General features: G+C 39.5%; 1 protein-coding gene across 3 annotated transcripts in view; it reads left to right on the top strand.

Moving 5' to 3' along the window:
• temp (protein prenyltransferase alpha subunit repeat-containing protein tempura) overlaps positions 1 to 15,730 on the top strand; it is a 97,680-nt gene that overhangs the window by 66,372 nt on the left and 15,578 nt on the right. For 2 of the 3 annotated variants that reach the window (XM_067137933.2, XM_067137934.2), the window contains exon 3: positions 1,651 to 1,860. In XM_067137933.2, coding sequence (XP_066994034.2) covers positions 1,651 to 1,860 — 210 coding nt within the window. Of the gene's footprint in view, positions 1 to 1,650; positions 1,861 to 11,109; positions 11,375 to 15,730 lie in introns of those variants that run through there. The other variant, XM_068225552.1, reaches the window with a different exon arrangement.

Here is a 15,730-nt window from a genome sequence, read left to right as displayed (position 1 = left end):
TGTATAGTCCTTAGAAACCTGGCTCTAAATACAACAGTATCATTGCATTTCATTAAAAGCTATCGACTATCTTTACATTTTTTGTACCTAAATTTGAATGAGGGACCATTTGCTACTACTGAAACCTACTGCCTCTTTCATTTTGTTGATAAGTTTTAATGCTGTTAGAAATTCCTAAGCATATACAGTAAAAATCTCAATATGATACCAGATGGACCAGAGAAAAATTTTGTTGAGGGAATCGTCATTATATCGATGATCTAGCCATAATTCATTCTCATTTCAGTAGTTGTATAGGTAAACATCCTACGATAGAACTACATTAATTATCTCACAGCTTATAACATTAAGTCCAACAGAGACAAGATTTGAGAGCACAAAACACAAAAAAAATACACTAAAATTAAAACTAGAATAGCTTACGTGATGTTCAGTTGGCAACAGTGTACTGTACATTGTTATTGACTATGTTCTCGTTTATTGTTCTATTTGATCAAACTTGTTTTTTCTCTCTGGCGAGCAACTACAATATTCACAGCATTATGTTATTGTTAGCACTGATCAATACTACTGCAAACATCGGAAATGACAGTCTGTTCCATTTTATTTACTGACTGGGGAGTGCATAAAAATCTTATTGAGCTGCCAAATGATTCTTTGGAACACAACCAAAACTCTTCAAGAAAATTTGGGTTCATTCAGATTTCTGCACTCTTCAAATGATGGTAACATGTTTTCCCCGATTCTTTCATGGCTTGTATAATCGTAGTACTGGAAGAAAAACACGTCAGCTGGGTCTGCAAAAGCAATCACAGTAGGTGAATTGCACATTGAATTACTGGAATTAATGTTAGGACCAGATTATTTTATTGTTGTAGAGATATCGTTGTATGGAGATTTCACTCTATATTTTTTAAATAATACACTGCAATATATTTTCATTGATGTTATCAAGATCTGTTAATGATTTCTGGTATACATAAACTCACAGTCCTGCTTGTTCTATTGGATGATTTTGCTTCACTTACAGTTCCTTGTACCATTCAGCTATTGACACCCTACGCAGGTAATGTAAGTTCCTGTGATAGGCAGTATCTCCTCATGCCTCGTGTAGCTGTTGCACGTTTTAAAAATATTCATGTACTTTGTACAGTATTTCTTGAGCTTGCTTATGCAAAACCTGTTGTTTACTTCCACCTGCTTCAATCGGAATCAAAACCGAGACAATCACTTTGAGGTTCTCTTTAAAACTGCAAAATAATGTCTTCGTTTAACAAAACACAGTTATTCAGCTTCTAAAGCCTGACTGATTCTGATTGACAGGATAAGAGAATTGTATGATGCAATGACAGCATAACACTCTATGCACCGCCATCCCAACTACTCTGAGCTTTAGTAGACTATTATCTCCTGCACAAAAGATTATGTTGTTTATGTTTTGGAGGTTCAAAAGCCATATACATGCTTTTGCTAATCATAATTCCACTTTCTTGTTGAAGCGTTATAGTTGAAGCTGCTCTTTACTATAATGCTCCTCTATTCAAACCTGTGACATGAAATTTTCTGTTTACTGGTGTAAGATCAAAAGCTAGTATAGTTGTGTATGCATTTGAGACTATAATTTTTGTATTATTTGTTACCTTCTTTCAGATCCATCAGCAATTTCACGGATGCTGCTGGGTGCACTATTACTGAATCCTGATGTACAGACGTTTTGGAATATGCGCCGTGAGTTGGTCGAGGCAGGTTACCTTGATGCTTCCTCTGAACTACACTTCACTGTGGTAGTTTTATCCAAGAAGCCTAAATCTGCTGAGGTATTTACTCATCGTAAATGGCTTCTTAGGACCTTGTTGAAAAGTAAGTATTTCATCTTTCATATTCAAGAATGTACCAGTAATACCTACTGTAATTTGAAAAGCTAATATTCATTTGTGTTTATTACCTTATACAGCAGTGTAACTTTTTTTTTTGCTAGTTGCTTTTTGTCGCACCGACACAGATAGGTCTTATGGGGACGATGGGACAGGAAAGGGCTAGGAGTGGGAAGGAAGCGGCCGTGGCCTTAATTAAGGTACAGCCCCAACATTTGCCTGGTGTGAAAATGGGAAACCACGGAAAACCATTTTCAGGGCTGCCGACAGTGGGGTTCGAACCTACTATCTCCCGAATACTGTAACTTATTTTAACAGATAGTCTACTGTAGGTAGCTATGTTGAAAGAAAATGAAGCAGGTATAAAAAAATCAACTTTTTAAAATTAATAACTTCCAAGTAACCTTAGAAGGAAATATCCGCCTGTGCCACCATACATACTTAAGCTGGTATGTCACGTACAGTACGTGCAAACATTCATTGTGCATGTTGACCCATTTAGTGGATTAAAAGCGGTGGGGATGTTTCAGAAAGAGGAATACTTCTTTATTTATTCACTCGTTCTTCACTGTGAGGTGCAAACATGTGCCGTGTTCAAGTTCAAAAGCTGCTACAATACAGGTGAACTTGATCTTAGGGTCAGCCGTAGCAACACAAACATTGCATAATAAATATCAGGCATAAAAAGTACGCAGATCAAAATTTGCTCATTAAGTGTAAATAAAATCAACATACCTTCACAGTCCACAGCTTTTTTCAGAAGATGTATCTTTACTCATATAATTTATATAAGAAAACATAAAGGTCGAGTAATAGTGCCCCCCCTCCCAGCTATTTGTTACAGGAACAGATAATGCTTCACTTACTGCAATTCTCTTCGTTCTCTTTTCTAGGAACTTTGCCACCCATTCAGTCACACTTTCGTCTAGTCCAGGGAATAGCAATACAGTCCAATTGATCTCTTGAATCTAAAATGTCTGCTATACCGTGCTGGAATCATAGAAGTTGAGGCTCACTGGAATAACATTTCTGAAACCTGAACTGCCTTATCAAACCAGTTTATAATTTTGCAAACGTGTCTAATATAATTAGAAAGAACTAGAGGACCCATGCGAGAAATCTGGCATGTTTATAAAGTATGTGGTGGAATAACCCCCTGGTGAACTACTGATGAACTAAGGAATAGAAAATCAGTGTGATATTAAACAGTCTTACTTATCACTTAATGTAATCTTTGATTTTTTAACATTCAGGTATCCACCTGAACGGAAGCAAATGCAAGTACATTATTATACCGACAAATGTTCCGGAAGTAATTTTTGGTTTTACTATCATTCTTTTCTTAACTCTTTTTTTAAAGAAATTATCAATATTTATGAAATGAGAATGCAATTTGTCACTGCTAATATCTATTGTCTTTCTTTTGAATGCTTATTTGTCACGCTCGGTTACTTGTGAGTGCCGCAAAAGGGATCTATACTACTGAAGTAATATATATGATGCTTCCCCAGTGGTTCCATACAGCACATGTCAAGCTGACTGGCTTGTAATTATTCGCTTCATGTATATAACACTTTCCCTGGTACACTGAGGCTACCATAACAACTCCCCATTCATTTGGTATAAAGCTCCTTCATGCAAATAGTAATCAGATAAAAGGTGTCTGGGTTAAAGGTATAATAATATAAAATTGAATAACTTGAGAAGTAGTGGAGATATTTACTTGTGGTTTGTTTCTACAAGTAGGGTAACTCAAAATGTTTGTTTACATACCTAATAAACCTCGATATGCGCACCATTAGTGGCGCGACAGACTCTAATCAGTATTCCACTTCTCAAATGATAAATATCATTATGGATCCCTATTGAAGATACTGTATGCAGGATGCTAATTAGTTTATAATATCACCTATTCAATACATAAACATTTTTAAACAATTAGGAATTTATCTTTATTTCCATATGAGACATGTTTTGCCTTATTGAAGGCATCATCAGTCACAGTACTACCTCAAGGCATAAATCAGGTACCTGATTTGTAATTAAATAATAATTACTAAGGAATAATATTGATAGTCAATAGGGATAGTCAGTGAGAAAAACAATGTTCAGTAATAACATATTTACATGGGGGCAGTCTATTTATTTATTTATTTATTTATTTATTTATTTATTTATTTATTTATTCAGGATCAGCAACAGCATAACGCCGAATTACAACGATCTGAGCTATGTACAATAGATATGATTGGCACCAATAGGTAAGACCACAGGGCACTTAACAGTGTCCAGCAACAGTGGTCCGTATGAAATATTGACGTTGCACTAACAGAAATGTTAAGAAAATGTTACTAAAATTTCAATGAGAAAAACAATGTTCATTAATAATATGGAGTTAAAAAGGATTACATTAACATACAGTATTTACATGGGGGCAGTCTAAGGTTAAAGATACAAGTAGTCGGCACCAATGCGTAAAACCACAGGGCATTTTAACAGTATCCAGCAGTGGTGGTCTGACATGAATCGTTGACACTACTATATTAGAAAATTTAGGAAATTACAAAGCTTATAATTATATTTTCATGGAAGGAGTTGGGGGGTAAGTACTCATGTCTGGTACCAATGTGCATAACAATAATTTTCTGCCGTTGGTTGATGATCACAGTATTGGCAGGGCAGCTACACGGTAATATTGACGTTACTCTATTGAAAGAGTCAATATTATTCCTTAGTATTTATAATTTAATTACAAATCAGGTACCTGATTTATGCCTTGAGATAGTACTGTGACTGATGATGTCTTTAGAGATAAGGCGAAACATGTCTCATATGGAAATAAAGATAAATTCCTAATTGTTTAAAAAATGTATTTATTGAATAAGTAATATTATAAACTAATTAGCATCCTATATTCCACTTCTCTCCAGTGTTCTGCAGCAGAGCTGCACGAATGTGATGACGCTGATCTGGTAGATCACAAACTGGTGTCTGGTGCACTTGATTCTTGACAAACCCACACAGGAAAAAATCAAGTGGCGTATTGTCGAGGCTTCTAGGGGGCCAAGCAATTGATGGACTACCTCTCCCAATCCAGCGATCTGGGAACTTATGATTCAAGAAATCCCTCGCAACTTCCACATAATGGGATGGTGCACCCACCATCTTGCTGAAAGATCACGTCACGAGGAAGTTGTGGCACAACATACGGCTCCAACATGTCTAGGTAACGTGTTCCATTAACTGTAGGCTCTGCGAAGAAGAATGGACAACAACCCCGTACTTCAACAATCCACACCACACATTTACTTTCAGAAGGTTCCGTTCCAACTCTGTTACTACGTGGGGGGGGGGCAGATCCCCATGTGCAACAAATTTGCTTGTTTACCATGCCGGAAATATGGAATGTAGCCTCGTCCGAGAACCAGACGGAATCAAGGAATGCCTCATTTCCATCAATTTTTGCCAGAATTGTCTCCGCGAGCGCCTTCCGTAGCAGCCTGACCTGAGGTTTGATTTTCTGATGAAGATGCAGTTTATACACCTGTAGGCGCAACCATTCAATCACTCAATGTTGATCTGCATTTAGGGCAGTCGCCCATGTGGCAGATTCCCTATCTATTGTTTTCGTAGCCTTTTCTAAAATGATTTCAAAGAAATTTGGAAATTTGTTGAACATTTCCCTTCGTTAGTTATTCCAATCCCTAACTCCCCTTCCTATAAATGAATATTTGCCCCAATTTGTCCTCTCGAATTCCAACTTTATCTTCAAATTGTGATCTTTCGTACTTTTAAAGACGCCACTCAAACTTTTCGTCTACTAATGTCATTCCACGCCATCACTAAGCTGACAGCTCGGAACATGCCACTTAGTTGAGCAGCTCGTCCTCTTTCTCTCAGTTCTTTGCAACATTTTTGTAGCGCTACTCATTTGTCGGAAATCACCCAGAACAAATCGAGCTGCATTTCTTTGGATATTTTCCAGTTCTTGAATCAAGTAATCCTGGTGAGGGTCCCATACACTGGAACCATGCTCTAGTTGGGGTCTTACCAGACACTTATATGGCCTCTCCGTTACATCCTTACTACCCCTAAACACCCTCATAACCATGCGCAGAGATCTGTACCCTTTATTTACAATCCTATTTATGTGATTACCCCAATGAAGATCTTTCCTTATATTTACACCTAAGTACTTACAATGATCCCCGAAAGGAACTTTCACCTCATCTGCGCAAGAATTAAAACTGAGGGGACTTTTCCTATTTGTGAAACTCACAACCTGACTTTTAAGTCCGTTTATCAACATACCATTGCCTGCTGTCTGTCTCACAATATTATCGAGATCATTTTGCAGTTGCTCACAATCTTGATACTTATTTATTACTCTATGCAGAATAACATCATCCGCAGAAAGCCTTACCTCTGACTCCACTTCTTTATTCATATCATTTATATATACAGTATAAGTAAATATAAAGGTCCAATAATACTGCCTTGAGGAATTCCCTTCTTAATTATTACAGGGTCAGATAAAGCTTCGCCTACTCTAATTCTCAGAGATCTTTTTTCTCGGAATATAGCAACCCATTCAGTCACTCTTTTGTCTAGTCCAATTGCACTCATTTTTGCCAGTAGTCTCCCATGATCCACCCTATCAAACGCTTTAGACAGGTCAATCGCAATAGAGTCCATTTGACCTCCTAAATCCAAGATATCTGCTATATTTTGCTGGAATCCTACAAGTTGAGCTGCAGGGGAATAACCTTTCCTAAAACCGAACTGCCTTCTATCGAACCAGTTATTAATTTCGCAAACATGTCTAATATAATCTGAAAGAATGCCTTCCCAAAACATGCAACGCATGTCAAACTTCCTGGCCTGTAATTTTCAGCTTTATGTCTTATCAGGGGCTACTATAGCAACTCTCCATTCATTTGGTATAGCTCCTTCAACCAAACAATAATCAAATAAGTACTTCAGATATGGTACTAAATCCCAACCCATTGTCTTTAGTATATCCCCAGAAATCTTATTCAACTTTTGTATCTTGTTGTAAATGTCATTCTTATCATATGTAAATTTTAATATTTCTTTAGCATTAGTCTCCTCCTCTATCTGGACATTATCCTTGTAACCAACAAACTTTACATACTGCCTTTTGAAGATCATCACATACACACTCCCCTTCTTAATTATTCCTGGAATGTCCTTCTTGGAACCTGTTTCTGCCTTAAAATACCTATACATACCCTTCCATTTTTCACTACTATTTTTGTATGACTGTCAATTATGCTTACCGTCAGGTTATCCTTAGCTGCCTTCTTTGCTAGATTCAATTTCCTAGTAAGTTCCTTCAATTTCTCCTAACTTCCACAGCCATTTCTAACTCTATTTCTTTCCAATTGCACCTCCTTCTTAGTCTCTTTATTTCTCTGTTATAATAAGGTGAGTCTTTACCATTTGTTACCACCTTTAAAGGTACAAACCTGTTTTCACATTCCTCAACAGTTGCTTTAAACCCATCCCAGAGTCTTTATATTTTTATTTACCGTTTTCCACCGATCATAGTTACTTTTTAGAAACTGCCTCATGCCTGCTTTATCAGCCATATGGTACTGCCTAATAGTCCTACTTTCAAGACCTTCCTTTCTATCACATTTATTTTTAACTACGACAAAAACAGCTTCATGATCACTAATGCCATCTATTACTTCGGTTTCTCTATAGAGCTCATCTGGTTTTACCAGCACCACATCCAGGATATTTTACCCTCTAGTTGGTTCCATCACTTTCTGAATCAGCTGACCTTCCCATATTAGCTTATTTGGCATTTGTTGGTCATGCTTCCTGTCGTTCGCATTTCCTTCCCAATTGACATCTGGTAAATTCAAATCTCCCGCTACAATCGCCTTTCTTTCCATGTCGTTTCCCACATAGCTGATTATCGTATCAAATAATTCTGAATCCGTGTCAGCGCTACCCTTTCCTGGTCTGTGCACTCCAAAGATATCAAGTTGCCTATTATCTTTAGTAATGAGCCTTACTCCTAGAATTTCATGTTTCTCATCTTTAACTTTTTCGTAGCTTACAAATTCTTCTTTCACCAGAATGAATTCTCCCCCTCCCACCATTCTTATCCTATCTCTACGATACACACTCCAGTTCCATGAGAAAATTTCTGCATCCATTATATAATTTCTCAGCCATGATTCAACTCCTATTACAGTATCTGGTAAATATGTATCTATTAAATTGCCGGGCTGAGTGGCTCAGACGGTTGAGGCGCTGGCCTTGTGACCTCAACTTGGCAGGTTCGATCCTGGCTTAGTCCGGTGGTATTTGAAGGTGCTCAAATAAGTCAACCTCTTGTCGTATATTTACTGGCATGTAAAAGAACTGCTGCGGGACAAAATAATTCCAGCACCTCGGTGTCTCCGAAAACCGTAAAAGTAGTTAGTGGGACGTAAGGCAAATAACATTATTATTATTATTATTATTATTATTATTATTATTATTATATAAAGCATATGACAGGTTACCGAGGGAAAAGATGTTCACCACACTGGGGGACTATGGAATTAAAGGTAGATTATTAAAATCAATCAAAGGCATTTATGTTGACAATTGGGCTTCCGTGAGAATTGATGGTAGAATGAGTTCTTGTTTCAGGGTACTTACAGGAGTTAGACAAGGTTGTAATCTTTCACCTTTGCTGTTCGTAGTTTACATGGATCATCTGCTGAAAGGTATAAAATGGCAGGGAGGGATTCAGTTAGGTGAAAATGTAGTAAGCAGTTTGGCCTATGCTGACGACTTGGTCTTAATGGCAGACTGTGCCGAAAGCCTGCAATCTAATATCTTGGAACTTGAAAATAGGTGCAATGAGTATGGTATGCAAATTAGCCTATCGAGGACTAAATTGATGTCAGTAGGTAAGAAATTCAACAGAATTGAATGTCAGATTGGTGATACAAAGCTGGAACAGGTCGATAATTTCAAGTATTTAGGTTGTGTGTTCTCTCAGGATAGTAATATAGTAAGTGAGATTGAATCAAGGTGTAGTAAAGCTAATGCAGTGAGCTCGCAGTTGCGATCAGCAGTATTCTGTAAGAAGGAAGTCAGCTCCCAGACGAAACTATCTTTACATTGGTCTGTTTTCAGACCAACTTTGCTTTACGGGAGCGAAAGCTGGGTGGACTCAGGATATCTTATTCATAAGTTAGAAGTAACAGACATGAAAGTAGCAAGAATGATTGTTGGTACAAACAGGTGGGAACAATGGCAGGAGGGCACTCAGAATGAGGAGATAAGGGCTAATTTAGGAATGAACTCGATGGATGAAGCTGTACGCATAAACCGGCTTCGGTGGTGGGGTCATGTGAGGCGAATGGAGGAGGATAGGTTACCTAGGAGAATAATGGACTCTGTTATGGAGGGTAAGAGAAGTAGAGAGAGACCAAGACGACGATGGTTAGACTCTGTTTCTAACGATTTAAAGATAAGAGGTATAGAACTAAATGAAGCCACAACACTAGTTGCATATCGAGGATTGTGGCGACGTTTAGTAAATTCTCAAAGGCTTGCAGACTGAACGCTGAAAGGCATAACAGTCTATAATGATAATGTATGTATGTATGTATGTATTAAATTCTTAATTCTATTCCTTTCTTTACAATACTTCTGCAGTTCAACCCTAACATTTTTATGTCATCCCTACTTGACTTCCAGATCTCTGAACCCTTATCAACGCTCCCTAGACAACCCCGTTTCCCTGAATGTACCTCCCTATTACCCTTCCAAACAAATTTCCTAACTTATACATACCACTGCGGTTTAAGTGAAGGCCATGTGAGCGCAGACCCCTATCTCCTACCCACCCACTAGGATCTAGAAATTTCACTCCCAGTTTCCCAGATACCCACTCCATAGTCTCATTTAAATCTCCAATCACCCTCCAGTCAGTATCCATCCTACACAGTATTCCACTGATAACAATCTCCACTTCCTTAAACTTCACCTGTGTTGCATTTACCAGATCCCACACATCCCCAGCTATGTTGGTACTTACATCAGCTTGCCTTACGTTGTTGGTACCAATGTGATACATTACCACCTTCTCTTTCCCCTCCTCCCTCTCTTCTACTTTCCTCAACATCTGCCTCAACCTAATTTCTGGATAACACTCTACCCTGGTTCCCTTTCCTCCACACACTTTCCCCATATGCCTAATGATGGAATCCCCCGTGACCAGAGCCTCAAACCTACCCACCTCATTTGATCCCCTTCCCTCTTGGTCAGCCCTTCCCTGATAGCTGCAGAAGCTACTTCCTCCTCTCTTTTCTCCTTCCCATGACCCTGTTCCACCTGTCTTTTCCTATCCTCTACTCCACATTTCCCTTTCCTCCCTTTTCCGTTCCTCCTACTTTCACACATCACATCTCAGCAACAGTTCCCTGTTCCTCATCCTCCCTGTGTTGTTCTACCTGGAGTGATTCATACTGATTTCGCACAGACACCTGTCCTGAATTCTGATCCTGAATAGAGCCTTTAGCCTGCAATCTCCTTCCCCTTAGAACAGTAGATCACCTTTCTTCTACAACTACCTCCTTTCCTTCCTCTCCCTCTTGTACACTTACTGTAACTTGTACATCGTTTGAGGGAGCCCTATCTTCCTTCCTGTTTTCTGTGAGAATCCTAATTATCTCCCTCAATGTGGACGACATCGTGTACTGTCGAACGAGGTAACTGAAACTGCCTACTTGCTTGTCGAATTGACTTACGAGGACCCCGCTTGAAGGACTCACGGATTAAATCAACAGTAGCCTCTGAAACTGCGTGCTTGCCATGGTGGCCCGACATCGGCAGCAAGGTCCCAGATTCTCAAAGGAGCCTCTCCCATTTCATAATTGTTACATAAGTGGGAACATCATCAGTTGGTAAAAGTCCATACTCACGCCGAAATCTGCGTTGTACTAGTATAACAGATTTTATCTCCGCGGGCGAAAGCACACAGAACACCTTCTGCTGCGGAGTTCATATGGTGACTGGCGCACTTCTCGTGAACAATGCAGTTACGTGCATGCGCATGTGGTACCACCGCAAGCGAACACAGAAAACATTTTGAGTTACCCTAGTTGTAGTAGAAACAAACCGCCAATAAATATCTCCATTATTTCTCAAGTTATTAAATTTGATATTATTATACCTTTAACCTGGACACCTTGTATTTCAGATGCGGCACTACATCCGAACCAACGTGCTAGAATAACATAGAGGTGTTGTATGCCTGACTTCAGCGCTCCTTGTGGAGGCAAGTTCATGATGGGCAGCCATGTTTTGAGTTGTCAAAACAAAGCGAGTTGGCACAAGAACATATGATGAGGTGACATGGAGATTGTGCATGGCGATTGAATATTGTGAGTTTTAAGAAGTGAAATGTTAGATTCTCGCCTTCAGGAATGCCAGCCATTTACTCATCGTATGGCTGCACTTATCGAAGTAAGGTGATTGACAATGTTCTCTTTTTTCAGACATAAGTGATGACTTCTTGGTACCTGTTTATCTTTGCCCTTGAAAGTTCATTTTTGTTGCCATCTGGTGTTTGTGTATGATTCTTTGAAGTTTTATATTCAGGTTTTTTTTCCCCCCTCCCTTCCATAATGGTCCTGAAAACTTATCTTGTGCTTGGACATTGGTTTAATATAGGACTATTTCAGTCAAAAGTACACCAAGCATGGTAAATACAGTGTTTTACTGCTGTTTGTGAAATTTAAAAGGTGTTTATTGTACACCGAGTGAATTGGCCATGCAGTTACAGGCGCACTGATGTGAGCTTGCATTCGGGAGATATTGCATTTGAATACCACTGTCGGCAGCCCTGAAGATGGTTTTCCGTGGTTTCCCGTTTTCACACCAGGCAAATGCTGGGACTCTTACTTTAATTAAGGCCAGGGCTGCTACTTTCCCAATCCTATACCTTTCCCATCCTTCTGCCAAAAACTTCCCATGTGACCGTCCGACATTAAACAAGTAGCAAAATTAAAAATGAATACATGAAATAATTATAGTGGTACTCAATGGGACCAGGCGAGTTGGCCGTGCGGTTAGGAGCGCACAGCTGTGAGCTTGCATCCATGAGATAGTGGGTTCAAATCCCACTGTCGGCAGCCCTGAAGATGGTTTTCCGTGGTTTCCCATTTTCACACCAGGCAAATGCTGAGGCTATACCTTAATTAAGGCCACGGCTGCTTCCTTCCAACTCCTAGGCCTTTTCTATCCCATCGTCGCCATAAGACCTATCTGTGTCGGTGTGACGTAAAGCCACTAGCAAAAAAGAAAAAAAAAGAAGCTACTCATGGGGATGCAATACGTTAAAAAATATGATCAGACTGAGGTTGTAATCTATCGTATGGTTGCCGTCATAAATACTCATTGTCTGTGGTTTTTATTGTAATTTACGCTTAACCACAGCAGCCAAGCAGGGTAATGCTCTTATTTCGATTTCGTTGCCTGTTCGTATGTCACTGTATGCCGATTCTCCTTATATCCTTTTCGAACTGCCCTATAATCAGCTGATTGTGATGTTGGCCTCGCGCCATAACATGGATGAAGTGGCGCTATTCGCACTCTACCTAGGTATGATTATGCTCTAAGCTTTCGTCTAACAGTCTTTAATTTTGCACCAGTGATTCTATAATGCATATTTTCAGTATTTTTTGTCATTCGACTGCCATGCCCCATTGTGTACGTTCTTCAGTTAGCTTCAGCCAGGTATTGTAGTTCGTTGATCCTAATCCATTGTCTTTATTTATTAATCCCTGCTTTTTTTCATGCTTTCAACTTTTGTATTTTTTATAAATGTCTTTATACAGTGGCTATACAGAGCCCTCAATGCCATATTGAAGGATGAAAGGATACCTGAAGATTGGCAACAAGGAAACATTGTACCAGTGTTCAAAAAAGGAAATACGAACATACATACATACGTTATCATTATAGAATGTTATGCCTTTCAGTGTTCAGTCTGCAAGCCTCTGTGAATTTACTAAACGTCGCCACAATCCTCGATTTGCAACTAGCGTTGTGGCCTCATTTAGTTCTATACCTCTTATCTTTAAATCGTTAGAAACTGAGTCTAGCCATCATCGTCTTGGTCTACCTCTACTTCTCTTACCCTCCATAGCAGAGTCCATTATTCTCCTAGGTAACCTATCCTCCTCCATTCGCCTCACATGACCCCAGCACCAAAGGCAGTACAGCTTCATCAATCGAGTTAATTCCTAAATTAGCCTCCATCTCCTCATTCCAAGTATCCTCCTGCCATTCTTCCCACCTGTTTGTACCAGCAATCATTTTTACCACTTTCATGTCTGTTACTTCTAACTTGTGAATAAGATATCCTGAGTCCACCCAGCTTTCGCTCCCGTAAAGCAAAGTTGGTCTGAAAACAGACTGATGTAAAGATAGTTTCGTCTGGGAGCTGACTTCCTTCTTACGGAATACTGTTGATCGCAACTGTGAGCTCACTGCATTAGCTTTACGACACCTTGATTCAATCTCACTTACTATATACCGTATTTCACGGCATAATCGTCGCATCCTTTATTTTCAATACAAAAATCGGACTTTAAACCTTTAATTACATAATCATCGCACGTCCAAATTTTGTTCACTAATCTGGTTAAAAGGTAAATGGAACTGCAACGTAAGTTGCACATGAATGCGCAATTTAAATACGTGTATGGTTTATGGGCAATTTGGCAACACAGTCACGTTTGCGACATGTTGCACAACGTATAAATAAATAATACCGGTATATGTACAACGCATGGCTTACCGGTAGACTATCGGCAGTTTGACAACGTGGTCGCGAGACAGTGTACTATTTATTCACCACCTACATATTATGCTTACCGGTAGGCTATCGGCAGTTTGACAACGTGATCGCGAGACAGTGTACTATTTATTCACCACCTACATATTATGAGTTCCCATTTGAAATACGTAAGGCTGTAAGTTATCGCTTATCGGCAACGTCGCCAGGAAATACCGGCTAGGTAGGTTGAATGGACCTCGAACCAGCCCTCAGATACAGGTAAAATTCCCTGACCCGGCCGTGAATTGAACCCGAGGCCTCCGTGTAAGAGGCAAGCACGCTACCCCTACACCATGGGGCCGGCTCCTGTGTTATTGCGCACGAAGTGAAATCCAAGACGATAACGCAAATTTCCACGGAATTATTCAGCCGAATTATTTACGATGTCTCAGTTGTCATCGCTAGACTCTTATCTTACTACTACGTCATAAGTGTCCGGGCATGGGATGAAAACTTTTATCCAAGCAGTCAAGATAATTATTATCCAATGCTATTAAAGTTTTATTTTATAAACTCGTCAGTAATGTAATGTAAAATCGTCAATAACTGGGAAGAAATATTAACCTAATTACCGTATGTTTAAAAGAAATTGAAAAAAATGAATGTTTGTTACTGACGTCTCGGAATACAGTCGACTATACAGTAGATCTACACCGCGCTAGCTAGAGCTCCGGTTTGCGAGCTTTGCGCAAGCGCAGTAGTGTGTCGCAACCAACGAGCTAAACTGATAAATTGTTGCATGCTTCCTTGCTGCCTAACAGTATTGGCTGCTCTGGAATGGACAGATCACAGATGCATTTATTTGTTTCAGATTTACGTGATTACTGTAGACATGTGTGCGTGAGAATTTAAGTTTTTAATTTGTGTTTTGGGTGTTTGCAGAAATAATTTGTTTTAATAGTGAACAATTACGGAAAGTCATTTATATCGCAAAACATTAACGTGTGAAGCATTTATAAGCGATTGTGGGTAAATATAGAAACTATTCTGCGGGCTTCAAGCTAAGCGTAATTGCCTTCGCTGAACCGCACGGGAACAGAGCTGCAGAAAGAAAATTTTCTGTGAGTGAAAAGTTGGTGCGTGACTGGCGGAAAGTAAAAAACAAGCTAAAAAGCACAAACCCTTCTAGACGCGCGTTTAGAGGTCCTAAAACAGGGAAGTTTCCTATAATTGACGGAGAAGTGTTCAGGTATGTCAGTGAAATACGTAACAATGGCTGCAGTGTATCATATGAAATGTTACAAATTAAGGGACAGGAGGTAGCGCGCAAACAGAACATACCGGTAACTCAGTTTAAGGCGACTCGTGGGTGGATTAAGGGGTTCATGCGACGACACAATCTGTCAGTGCGAAGGAGAACAACACTAAGCCAAAAGTTGCCTGCTGATTACACGGACAAGATTGTAAATTTTCACCGATTTGTCATACGTTTGCGCAAGGAAACTTCGTACTTGCTTTCTCAAATCGGTAATGCCGATCAAACTCCAATCTTTTTTGATATGCCTCACAACAGCACTATTGCGCTAAAAGGATCACGGAGTGTATTAATGGAAACCAGCGGTAGTGAGAAGTTGCGATGCACGGCAATGCTAGCCATTACAGCTGACGGGAGAAAGTTGCCGCCTTACATCATTTTCAAGAGGAAAACGATGCCTAAGAATATACAGTTTCCCCGTGGAATTCATGTACGAGTGCAACCAAAGAGTTGGATGGACGTAAAACTCATGCTGGACTGGGTTAAAACTGTGTGGAATAGAAGACCTGGTGCACTACTAAAACAACCAGCTCTGCTTGTTTTAGATAGTTTCCGAGGTCACCTCGTGAACGAAGTGAAGCAAATTCTCACTACAAATAAGACACGACAGATAGTCATTCCTGGTGGCCTAACATCTGCTTTGCAGCCACTATACGTATGTGTTAATAAACCCTTTAAAGACCACTTACGTCGATTTTACAACGAGTGGATGATGAGCGGCGA

This window comes from Anabrus simplex, chromosome 1, assembly GCF_040414725.1.
Source record: "Anabrus simplex isolate iqAnaSimp1 chromosome 1, ASM4041472v1, whole genome shotgun sequence".
Lineage (NCBI taxonomy): Eukaryota > Metazoa > Arthropoda > Insecta > Orthoptera > Tettigoniidae > Anabrus > Anabrus simplex.
This window is presented reverse-complemented; position numbering and strand designations above follow the sequence as displayed.